Source organism: Dermacentor variabilis, chromosome 6 (genome assembly GCF_050947875.1).
Source record: "Dermacentor variabilis isolate Ectoservices chromosome 6, ASM5094787v1, whole genome shotgun sequence".
Lineage (NCBI taxonomy): Eukaryota > Metazoa > Arthropoda > Arachnida > Ixodida > Ixodidae > Dermacentor > Dermacentor variabilis.
In genome coordinates, this window is record NC_134573.1 from 190,522,232 (window position 1) to 190,535,571 (window position 13,340).

General features: G+C 43.4%; 1 protein-coding gene across 6 annotated transcripts in view; it reads right to left on the minus strand.

The window, feature by feature from the left end:
- Positions 1-310: 310 nt before the first annotated feature.
- Positions 311-13,340, minus strand: part of LOC142585997 (uncharacterized) — a 51,630-nt gene continuing 38,600 nt past the window's right edge. For 5 of the 6 annotated variants that reach the window (XM_075697191.1, XM_075697187.1, XM_075697190.1 and 2 more), the window contains 2 exons: positions 3,841-3,932; positions 311-2,055 (listed from right to left, as the gene is read on the minus strand). In XM_075697191.1, the coding sequence (XP_075553306.1) occupies positions 830-2,055; positions 3,841-3,932 (1,318 nt within the window). In that variant the 3' untranslated portion in view covers positions 311-829. The remainder of the gene's footprint in view (positions 2,056-3,840; positions 3,933-13,340) is intronic. The other variant, XM_075697188.1, reaches the window with a different exon arrangement.

Here is a 13,340-nt window from a genome sequence, read left to right on the forward strand (position 1 = left end):
TTTTTCAGACACTACTCCTGGGTTATCTGTGAAATGTATATTCTGAATTTCCTCTGATATTAACGGTTTTGTAGATATCAGGTTTCTTTGTTGTTTTTATCAACTCGCAACAAAAATGGTGCCTTGTAGAATTTTTATGTTTTACCAAGTAATCTTTTTCTGTGTGGCAACATATGTTTTTGGAAAGAGCATTTCATTATGCACAATGCTATGCTCCAATGTGTGCTGGGATATTATTTGTAGTGGTAAATAATTTTTTCCCGAGAACAATAAAAGATGACCGTTTTCTTGCAGTAATGAAAGAGTTGAGCCAAAATTGGACACACTTTAATATTATGCAGCTTTTATCCAATTTCCACTTATTCAGCCACTCTCTCAAAAGCATCAACTATTTAGTCTAAAGCTATGTACCAATTTCCATTAAAAAAAAAAAGAAATTAAGTTACACTTTTTAAACATCACCATGTTCCTTTTCCATGTTTGTTTCAGCATCATATTTGAAGGGTGTTTGCAATTTCCAGCGTGTAAATTTGCATAGACCACTTAGGCATCTACTACTGAGCCTGCTGCAGCTTGAGTGAGTCTGAAAGCAGAGATTGAAGCAGCACACATACCTATGTCTAAGCAAATTTCTCAAGTTGTGGACAGTGGGGCACTATGCAGCGAAATTAAAAAGCTTGATACTCATTCAGTCCATAACAATTTGTACCAAAGTCTGGACACCGAAACATGGTGCTTTTTTCAAGCACTGCTTGTCAACCTCGTACACACAGGTACTAGCTATAAATATTGCCACTGGTTCCAGCGTTTGTTGATCTGCTGCTGTATCTCAATGAGTGGTTTTCTTGTCTGTCTTCTCCTCCCCTGCTGACTTCTTCTTATCTTCCATCCTTTCCTCGTCACCTGTCTTCCATACTTCTTCCTTGATAGCACCAGCCTTACTCACTTTGTAATCCATACCATCTTTTCGCAGTGCATACTTGTCATCAGCACCATCATCATCTCGCATCTTGTCAGAACTGCTTTGAGATAAACCCTTTGTCTTTCTTGCTGGCTTAGGGTCATCTGTGAACATGTCACCTTCTGACTCTTCAAGAGATGGCACATTTTTCAACCCCAGAGATTTTTGCCTCTGTGTGGATCCAGTGTAGAGGAGCATCCGTGGCCTGTTGTAGCCCAGAGAAGGCCGTTGCAGACACCCTGGGTAAAATGGTCCTGCATGGTAGCTGGGGTAGCTTGGACCAAATACATAAGGCCCCGCAGGTGGCTGGCCAGAGCCTGAAACATTGTTGGCCGACCCACAGGTTGAGCTGTAAGGAGAGCTGTACAAACTGAACAAGGGTTGAACTACGGGTTGGATGATTGGGATGCTGCTCTTGCTACCTGCGAGCAGAGACGACGAGCCTCCACGGTCATCGTCGCGCTTTCTTGCTGATCCACTGTCTTCATCTTGTTTTGAGAACAAGCTAACATCATTCCATGAACTTGCTCCAGCACCTCTCTCATTCTTTGAGCTTCGGTGGGAGCTGAGGTGGCTTTGGTAGGTCCCTTCATTAAAGTCTTGTGATCCCATCTTGCTCTTGACGATGGTGTCACTGGCATATTTCGTGGGAGCCTGGGATAGTGGCTTCAAAGCAGCAGCCATTGTTGCCGAGTGTGACCCATCTTTAGAACTTAAGTGAAGCGACGCTCCACTGGCTGGCATGCCTGGCTCCCAGTTGCCACCAGGGGAAGAGGACTTTTCAGCCATTGTGCCCTTGTGCTTATCTGGTGCCTTGTTGGCACCCACTTTGTGAGTAGCAGGATGAACATCTCCTTTCGTTCCCTCGGTTGTAGTGGTGTTGGCACCCTTACTGGTGACCTCAGGCAGTTTGCTCTTCTCGCCAACAGGCTCCAGCTTCTTCCCTGCAGAGGCCTTTGCAGTGTTGGCAGTTGCTTCATCTACCTTGGCTGCTGTACCTTCTTTCTTCAGCTTGGCATCATCAGCTTTATGTGCTGAGGCCACTGACCCACTCCCGGATGTTTTGACTTTGCCATCGCCTGCAGAAACAGAAGCTGTCCATGCAGTCATGCATTAGCACAATCAGTTGAAAAACAGTGAATGAATATTCTTGAAGCTGCTCACCAAAGTGTGGAAATCAATGTGACCTTTGCCACAACTTTAACGACTGCCGAATTCAAGATTTTAATCTCAGTGGAAAACATAGATCTCATAAGCAAATAGAATATAACTTGCAAAAAAAGAAATGCATACTTTAAAATACATTACAGAGTATGCACCAGCTAATCCTAGTGTATTAAGAGCTGTTCCTTTGCAATAAGCAGCACTCAAGTAAAACTTACTTTGTGAAATGGCTAAAACAATCTGTATGTTACAAAACTGTAACAAGCTAATCGTCAAACATTCTAAACATTAAATGCGGATGTACAGTTAAACCTCAATATGACGAAGTCAATAGAATAAATGCTTGACTTTGTTATAACGAAATTTCATTATATTCAAATTTGACCTCTTGTGTCACCAGTGGCTTTTTCTTCTGCAGAAGGTGTTATAAAATTTTTCAAATTATCGGATAATCGGAGGAAATTAAGTTCAATAAGAAAAAATATATCTATTTGTTGAATTTGAGCATCAGTGACCAAAGATACGGTTTCATGCTGTGTTGACGATATCTTGATATTGATTGTATGAAGTGAAGCGTGAGAAGCTTTTGTGTCTGCTTCGACACTACAGCTTATAGTATTGCCTACAGTGGGCCGACACTATCATGAAGAGTGCAGACCAAGGGTAGCTGATGGTTCCTCAACCTCTGGCTTCAGCATGCCTCCAAAACTCAAGAGTACGCAACCTCCAGCACTAAATGGCTGGAAGACAGTGCACATGAAGCCAAGACCATCTCGGGTGTCCCACCTTTGCACACAACGCAGATTACCTCACACAGGAGACAGTGCCCATCAAGCCACCATCCTTCTTGGGTCATACTTGCACACTTTCCATTGCACCAACAGCATATGGCTTGCAATAGGATCTTGTTGCACTTTTACTTTATAAGAACTTTGACGGCAAGATGGTCTTGCTGCTATACTGCTGCGCTTTGGTGGCCACTCTCTGTCGCTGAGTGCACTTGTTGCACGGCGCACAGGTGTCTTTGCAAGCAGCCACAGTGTAATACAACCATGTGAAGATCTGTTCCCGCGGCAATTGCCATTTATTGCCTAGATATTCCTTCGCAGGGGCAGTGACATTGCGTTATACTGAAATCATGTATAAACACACTTCATTATATTGAGCTTCAAGATACATGGTGTTCTATAAACAAGAAGTTATAAAAAGGTAAATACTTCGTTACGTCAAGAATTTTGTTATAAGTTTCTTATACTGAGGTTTAAATGTACTTTCCTATGATGCCTGCCCCCCTTTGCAAAAGTTGAGAGAGGTAACAGCTAAGGAATTATATATAACATTCAGTGACACTTGTAAAATATTCTTGTAAGCTTTGAACTGAACTTTGATTATAATATTTCCTGAAATCAGATTGTGCTTCATAAAATGAAAAACCCACAAGGATGCTTTCATTGCAGCAGGTGAGGCAGGCATGAAGGTGAAAAGTACACTGCCCTTTAGCTAACAAAGTTTACTGCTTACCAAACACCTTTAAGCCACATTTGTTTTCACTTCAATGTAAATATGAAGTGCAGACTGTTGCACAAAGCAGGTAATGGTAAGTAGTATTGCAGTCTTGTGATTAAACTGTTACACTTTGTGTAAATAATTCACAAATCTCTACTATTCTGATTCTGCAGACTCGGGTTCCAATGGATTTTCATTATTGTACCCACCAGATGGTTTCTTATCAGCAGGAGGCTTCTCAGCTGCAGATTCTACAGCAGCTTTCTCAGAAGCTTGTGCTGGCTCCTCCCGAGCAGCTGGCCTACAGGGAAATGAACACCAACTTAGACATTTCAGTCAACGTCTTGTAGCCATTCGGAAGCAAAGTAATTCTGGTTAGCTTACAGCTAATCAACACATTCATATTTTTTAATGCAATTAGCATTCTTTGGGAGCTTCAGGGTGTCTACCAACTGGAAAAACAGGCAATTCTCAGGGATTTTGAGTAGTCTGGAAAAACTCAGGGAAAACTCAGGGAATTTGTGCCTCTATCAGGGAAAACTTGCGGTAATTTTGTTGAAAGGGTCGAAAGTCGAAAGGAACTGTAATGAATCGTCATTGACACCTTGTCCTCGGCTGGAGGAGTTTCTAGTGTACAGTCAATGACTGACTTTCCGAATGCCCGATAATTTGGACGGCTTCACAGCACCACCATAGTGTCAATGTATCGGAACATCTGAAATCTCAGACGCAAGAACCCTTCGCCGTCCGATTTTCCAGACTTTTCGCTGTGACCGCAGGTCCGAAACGGCATTAGTCAAAGCCACCACCACTGCCATTTCGATTACCTCGCTGCCTCTAACCGGCGCTCTCGCACGCAGATACGTTGCCGTAGCCACCACTGCGGCAACGCTAGACCTAGCTTCTTCGACGTTCGCTATTAAGCTTCTTGCCGTTGGGTGCCATGTTTTTCATTGAAAGAATTCACAGCTGTCGGCAATGGCACCGACTACGCCTTTGTGTTCCTCGCGATTGGCTTAGAATCTTGAGAAGCATGATGCGTTGCACATTGCCGGTTCCTGAAAGTCAGCTTCTCCTCTTTACAAAAATGTTACTTGGTGAAGCATAACAAGAGTGGGAAGGGGCTATTGCCATGGGACACAGTATGTATTCCTTAATTATACATGCACGCATCCGGTATCTCCCATTACAGTACGAGCACTGATATGCCTAATACGTGTACCAACAGGCCTTCAGAGCGTTTTCGACTGTGCCTGTGGCGGTTCGAGCCCTTAAGGGCAATAAATGACATGCATTTATTTTTTCCAACTTGTCAATTTTTCAGATGTTTTCGCAGCCCCTAGGGAGTTCGAAAAACCAGACTTGGACTGTGCAACTGACCAAGAAGGTGCTTCAAATGGTCCGTGGGGCGAACGAGTGGCAGAAGGAGGACAAGAACAGAAAGAACCTACACATTGAGGAATGAACAGGAAAGTAAGCGTGCTGCCGCCGTTTTGAAGGAGCTTGAGCTGAAAATAAAGGTGTTGGCTGATGCCGAGATGCAAGCGTCCCTCATCCAAACCAATATAAACTCTTTAAAGCAGTGAAACACAACACTGAGGCGTCGTGCGCGGGCTGAGAGTATGTCAGGACAGTTGAAGTTGACTTACGAGCTGTTGAGGGAGAATCTCAATTGTGACAAAGTTGGAGCCTCATACCACTGAGCTTGCTATCAGTTGATAGAAATAGCTCATATTCTAAAATATTTGCTTCCGTATGCATCTCCTTTTTATTCGTATTTGAGGATGTCCGACTCGATTTGCACTTTTTTTCGAAGACATTTTATTTGCTGTGTATTTTACTAAACACATCTTTCTATTCTCTTCTTGAATAACATAGACACTACTCCGTAGTATTCAAACTAAATTAAGTGATTTTTTTTTACATGCTTAGAGAGTGACAGCATCGGGCGACGTAGTTTCAGCCCATTTTGACATAAAACAAAGTTCTGTGTCACTCAGGGATTTGCAAAGGCACTCAGGGAAAACCTGGAAGACTCATTGAATTTGGAAATGTCAACTTGGTAGACACCCTGGAGCTTGACCCAGTTTGCGCAGTACACGCGTGCATGTGTGTATGTGAGTACATCCATGCCTAATCTTTTTACAACAAACTTGGGTCATTGGGTATGCGGCCAACTTGGGTCACTGAGTGTGTCACTGGTATATATGCCTCTTTTCAGAATAATCATCCTATAAAACATATCCACAACTATGCACCAATCATAAGATAGATTGCTAATCGTATTAACATCGCCAATAACTTCTAATAGATGGTGGAAATTTGGGCTTGTCGGTTCATAATGTTTGGGTTGTATAGCACAGACCACGAAAAGGACAAGGCGACACACAATGCCTCCTGAAGGATCCTAAAACATGGATGCACCGCTTATTTTTATTTTTTTCTTTGTGCATAGAAAATTGGGGGCTCAGAACATCACGAGTTTGCTCATGCAATAAGCATTTCACAAATTTCTGCATGTTTGCTGCTCTGCACATTTTGGTCCCAAGTGAATAGTCTCACACACACGTGAGACTCATATTTCAAGAGCAAATGGAGGAATGCATTCTGGCCAATGTAAGTTTGCACCTTTCCTAAACAACTCTGGGAATTCTCTGCTGCCCTGCATCCCTTAAAGTGTGCATTCTCATCTCCTCGTGTTAGCTTCCTTGCATAAAACAGATGCACAACACAGATGATGGGTGTCACATGGTCATTTTTGATCGTGATAGGGAGCGATTGACAATGATCGCTGCTGCACGGTCCAATCATTCAGATTGGGTTTAGGCAAGTAACCACTCTGTCTACTGATTGTCTGCAACTCTCTATGGTGTTATGACTGCAAGTGCAGATGTGAAAAATATTAGCAAATTTGGATCATTAGCACACTATTGTTTATAAGGAGCTTTTTAGGTGCTTTTATTAGGCTGTTAAAAACAGCAAGAAAGTCGGGACAAAATAGGTGAGACATGCACAAATACACCTGGCACTGTTTTTAACTTTCGAAGTCGTGTAACAATTAGCCCAACAGCAAACTCTCCTGTCTTATTTGTTTTTAGCGTTTTCTAGCACACTGTACTAGAGCCCACGATGTCAGCCTATGATCGTGATTACGTAGCTCAACTGCAATGCACAGATTGCGATAGTCTGGATCCAAACTGAGCAAGATCACTATTGAAATTGACCATGCAGCAGCACTTGATCTGAATGGAGCTCTATCCGGATAATGCCCGGTTGCAATCGATAGTGATTGTGTGACACTGCTATTAGTTATGCGCAGATGTGATGAAAAATGTTAGGTGGGAAATTATTGTTCTTGCCAGAGTTCCTGATTAGTTATGACATATAAGGAAACATAACCAACAGCCGTTGTGTCTTTTGGACCACAATAAGCCACACAGAATGCGACAGATGTCAAAAAGTTGGAAGCAAGGTCGGCCTCTCCTTACAGTGAATTTGCAGGCTCTCTGCTATCTGTATGAAACTATTATTTAGCTCAGCAGTTGATGACAGCACTGCTTAGTGAGTGGGAACGTCCAGTCACCAGATAACTGTTTTTTTTTTTTTTTTTTTTACATGGCGCTGATCTATGTCTGTGCCCTTTTCACTGAGATTCCAATACTTTTGCAGAGGAGCGGAGAGAGTTCTGTGCAGTGCACAAAACTATCACCGACCATCCTACTTATTAGCACCCTCAAGCCCTGAATGCATTATACAGGAGAATGGTAATATGATAAGCATTAGGAGAAGATTTTTGTTTGCACAGTATTAGCCATCAAGGAACAAAAACAGTGTCTTGGATGGAGTCGAGTGAACAGGGAACGATTTCACTCCTTTGAAGTACTACACAGAATAAACGAGTGCAGGCAAGCTTTTGTGCGACATGTGCAGCCACCAAGGAAAACAACTGCATTCGAAATTCAGGCTTTAATTGAGGCACATCTATTTTTCCCTTGTCATACCCCTGTTTCACTGTGCTTTCATTCATAGCCACTTCAACTATGGCATTGTTTCATGAGGAAATACATACCATGTGTAATGTTTCATCTCTAAAGCATATAAAAAATCAAGTTTTGTAACAATTTTGATTGCCCTCGCAATTGTAAAATTAACACTCTGTTTCAGTGTAACAATGTCATAAATATACACCATGCACAGCGCCTATAGGGGCACCACTGAAAGCTGCTAGCGGCAGCCGTTGGAACTGCAGGCAGGCCTCGTGCATAGGTATGTATAGGTGTTCTGTGGCCTTGTGCCGGAGACGCCCGCATCCACTGCAGGTATGAATGAAGTGTGCGCTTGCAATTTGCCACTTGTGTGCGTCCCAGATAGTTACTGCTGCAATGTCAGTGTGCGTGGACAGCAGTGGACATGTGTCCGACTTCACGGCTGTCTGGGACGACATTGTCTCCTTACGCACCAAGTGATTGCCGCAGATGAGCATCAACAAGCTTGCCTAAGAAATGGAGCTCATTGCCAGTATGCCGCTTTCATTATAATGCCCCCAGCAGTTAACGGCTTCATTTGTTGGCCTGTGAACCAACGCTCCTTATGCACGCACTTGCTTCGTTTACATGCCATATTTTTTTAATGGTAGGTTGAGGGTGTGCCGTTGTGCCTGTGAATGGTTCATACAGGTTTGGCCACATGAGGAGCCAGCGACGGCAAAGCTTGCAAACCAGCATAGCACATATAAGACTCAGGAAATAATCAAGGGTTCATTGTTTTTATGCTTGCATCTTACCGCTGTCTGCACAGCACGGACTTCACATGTTCCATCGTTAAACAAGCAGAGCATTTCAATGATTTCACAGGAGCATGCGAGTGAGATATCAGAAGACGCCATAGCTGAAACTTTGCCTCCCTGGTCAGTCAAAAGCATATTGCTTTTAAATCTTATGTTATTTTTTTGTGTCACCACCATCTTTACCAATATCACCCTCGCACCTAAATGTAGAATTAAACCGCACATCGCGTCGCCTGTTGTAGCGCCCCAAATCTGAATAGCTAATGCAGCGCTTCTTAATTATTTAGAAGAGTATTCCAACACAAGATTAACACTTTGAAAGCGAATGCAAAGCATGGCAACAAATAATTCTTGTAAACCACATCTACATTCAAATCATTTTCAAAGCAGGGATAACTACAGCGAAGCAACTTGAATTGGCGCATTTCATGCAAAAGAAAAAGAGAACAAGCACTCGCTTCCACCACTAGCAAGAAAAAGCGTCTTACCAGTAAGAACAACCTAATGTTTATCATATCTTGTGGACTGTAGACGAGGCGACTAAGTTTAAACGACCCGTCGTGGTTGCTTCGTGCCTAAGGTGTTGGGTTGCTAAGCACAAGGTTGCAAGGTCAGATCCCAGTCACGGGGGGCGCATTTTGATGGGGGCGAAATGCGAAAACACCCGTCCAAGTTTTCAGAGTCCCCCACTATGGCGTGCTTTATACGCGTAGTGCGCGCCGATTGATGCGCCACTGGTGGCGGTCTTGCACAGAACACACGGGAAAGGAGCCAGCCGTGCGCTGTAGTTTGTTGTGTCATTGATAGTGCTTCTCTGTCTTATTCACGTTTTCAGAGCAAGATAGGCAACATCCTTCACATGTGCAGGGTGGCCAAAGCTTCAAGGAATGTCGAAGAATTGCTGCAGGGTGGGGGGCTCAAATACCGGCGAAAATGTGCTGGCAATACGGTTCTAATCATTCCATGCAAAGCCTCATCAATAGAAGCAACGGTAGCAATGGATTGTCGCTTAGGCAGAAAATTTCTTGTTCTCATCCTTTCCTTTGTCACGTCGGTGTTTTTTTCCACTCAATCACAGTTAGACGCATAAGCGACGAAGTTCGTCTGCAGTGCAGCATGCAGTTTAAAGGAGTTTCGCTAAAGTTTGGAATGCTGTTTGCTGCTTATATTGTTTTCTACTTCTTTACCGCACTGCGCTAGCTAGGCAGCACAACTCCACCGTGTTGTATGTTAAAGCTACTGAAGTTTGCAAGAACTGAAATTGTTGGTTTTATGTGGCCCGGTGAATCCTCGCACCAGCTGTCATGCACTTCATGTTTATACATCTATTTTATGCGTGGCTTCGCACATGTTTAACTGTTGCTAGTTGCTTCATGCTTCTTGATTCTTGATTCTTTTGTGCTGTGAGGTTTTCACCCTGCCTCGATTGTAAAGGGTATAAATAACGCAGTGTCTTATTGGAATGATACCAAGCAAGTGCTTCTTCAACAGCGTTATTCTTTTTGCCCGAAGGCATTTTAGATATTGTGGTTTTTAGGGAAATGTGTTTAGAAAATAGGTAGTTCAGGGCGAGAATTGCTAATAGTTGCTGCATATGGTATTTTTGTTCCAGTTTTCGCTGAAAAGTTCGCGTCACGTTTGGGAAGTCATCACACCTCGATGCTGTCTGAGCAGACTTAACACGCCGAGTGATTTGCTTGTTTCACAACGTAGTCCCTTCTTGCATATAAATTTTGTACTAAACTGAATTCTTTCTTATTATGCTTACACTGCAGAGGACTAAATCCGGCTTTGCCGCCAGCGCTCATCTACTTTGACTGGTGCTGCTCTGCCTTTAAATATATCATGTGGCACCTCTCTCTAGTAACATATTAAAAGAAGTACTGAAAAGTTAGTCAGACCTTAGCTTTGTATGTTTCCAAGCAGCTCCCTTGGGGAATTAAAAATTGCAAAAGCTGCAGCGGGCATGGCAGTTCATCGGCATATGCAGCAGAATTGCATCGGCAATACAGCGCTAACATGCGCTTTTATTAACTCATGCGTTTAATGACTTCGTTGACTAGTGTACTCGTTTCCATCAATAAATTCGCAATTACTCTCCTTTATGCGACTTTGACTGCACTTATCCGGCGATGTCACATGTATTAATCGGCAGAAAAATCACAACAGCATATGCAGACAACGCACCGTGCGGATTTCTTTGACATAAGCCTGCGCTAACGACGGGTGCTTACGAGGTGTGACACAAAAAGAACAAGACTGGTCCTATAACTTATTGCACTTACTGAATCAGTTCTCTGTGACATTATCACCTTCAAAGTAGTCCCCTTCAGCATCCACACACTTCTGCATTCGGTGCTGCCATTGCTGGCAACAGTTCTGGAACGAGGTTTTTGGAAGGCCCTTCAGGAGATTCTCCGTTTTTGCCTGAACCTCTTCAACTGAGGTAAAATGGGTTCCCTTTAAGCGAGATTTAACTTTAGGAAGTAAAACAATGTCGCATGGAGCCAAATCAGGTGAATAAGGAGGATGCCCTATCACAGTAATGTTTTTGCTGGTCAGAAACTGCTTGACAGATAGGGCCGTGTGAGAGGGCACATTATCCTGGTGCAACAGCCATCCATCACTCCACAGCTGTGACCTTTTTTTCCTAATTTTTTCACGAAGTCTTTTTAGTGCTTCAATGTAGTAGTGTTGATTAACAGTCTGACCACTGGGAACCCACTCAATCGTTACGACTCCATTAATGTCAAAGAAGACAATTAACATTGCCTTGAATTTTGATTGACGTGCATGCTTTGTTGGGTCTTGGGGATCCTGGAGACTTCCACTGCATTGACTGGCGCTTACATTCTGAGTCATAGGTAAAAATACATGTCTCATCACATGTTATAACAGATTCCAACAAATTTGGCTCGTTTGCAATGCGTTCTAACAGCTTCCCTATCCAAGTGAACCAACTCCGCCACTGCATGAACACTTAATCTTCGGTCACCGCTGATCACATCACGAACTTTGCCAACGTTTTGGTCTGTAATCACTGACCTTGGGCGCCCAGCACGTTCATCATCTTCCACACTGTCCCTTCCCCCTGAAAACCGCTTATGCCATTCAAACACACGTGCACGAGACAAAGTTACATCTCAATAAGCCTCGGTTATTATTTGAAATGTTTCCGTGGCTGATTTTATAAGTTTCACAAGAAACTTGATGTTGATTCGCTGTTCGGTTTTTACATCAGACATTTTTCCGGCAGAATGCAGTTGCACATGTTAACTCAATGACGCAGCACTCCCAAATGGCGTGATCGGTTTCGTCGAAACTGGACGCATGAATAGAGGAGGTGTATGGGATTACGTCAGCAAAACAGTTGTTGCCAACTCCACTCTTTTTTCAAGCTACACACTTAGTCTCATTTCTTTTGTGTCACACCTCGTATTGTTGAAGTACAGAAGCAGCATTACGGCAACGGTAGAATTTAAAAAAAAGCTATTGAGACATCACACTACTCAACAAAATTTATCGGCTAGTTAACATGAGCTCCACTTCATGTAAATGGGGCTCATGGCATTTGTTTGCGGGACGCACCTGGCACGTATGTCGACCATGCCCCAAACACCGGTAACATCATGTTCATACACACTCCCACAGAGATCGGAGTCTTCCCTACAACTGTCACCGTAGAATAAGCAGTCTAGCACCCGAACAAAAGAGAAATCGCAGCCGCAATGTTCAGCCATCCTTGCTGCAAAGGGTTGTCGTCTGCTACTGCTCCCGCGTGTACTGTTGGAAGCGCCCGCTAGGTGGCTATCAGTGGCACCTCTATAGGCAGTGCACTAGATGTATAATCAGATCGTGGTTTTGGCACGTAAAACACCATAATCTAATAATGAAATCTAAGTTTAGACATGGAAGCGCTCATTAATGGCGCAGCGACATCAAGCAAAAAATAAAAACACAGTGATCACTCTAAAACTGCAGTAAACAAAGCGCAATTGCTTATCTTTTTCCACAGCCGTGGTTCACCACCGCCGTCGCTCCTGCTCGCGAAGCAGCACTGGAAGCTAAGTGTGTGCGTGATGAGTTTTCGTACATGTTAAAGCACCCAACTATGCAACAGTTGCTTCAAGACATCGCTGAAGGCTGACAGAAGCGTTAAATCATGATCAAGAATACAAACATGACAGGACACACATAGGCACTGACATAGAGTTTCTCACTACATTACCTAGAGTGAAATCTGGCGCTGCTGCGCTGTGCTATGCATGGGAATGCCGGTATATTGTGACTTCGGATTGGCATCGTTCTCGCAGAGACAGGACACCTTGAAGACGCGCTTGGCAAGTACCGTTCCGTCTGTCACAACGATTCATTTTCTACTAAAACAGCACGTGAAAAGCTGTTTTAGCTTTATTATTACGCGAAAACATGTTTTGTTTAACTATGAGAACTTGTTATTGTGTGTACAACTACATGTTACGTAATAAGTATCAGCGGGCCGCTAAAGTTGGAGGACAGACGACAAGGTTCACGCTCGCTTTGAAACAGTTGGTCGTCTGTTCTTGCTTTTCTTCGCTTGGTCATGCATTGTGGGTGAGTAAAGATGTAATATGCGTGTATGGAAACATTTTATGAAGATTTTACTTTGAGAACGCGTTATTTGCGTAGCCATATCCACGTTTTAGACGAAGCCTCTTACAACACCAGCCAACACGAGCCTCGCAGACACATATACCATCATTCCCATGACGGCACGGTGCCCCCTTAAGAAACTCCCATAGACGGTGGCGCCAGATTACCCTCTAGGTGTTATAGTGAGAAACTCTATGGGCACTGACGCCAACTTTAGAGAAGGGAAACTATACCTTCTGCAGTGGTATGAAAATAAGCAGTGGCAGCACATTGAACTTAGCGGGGTGGATG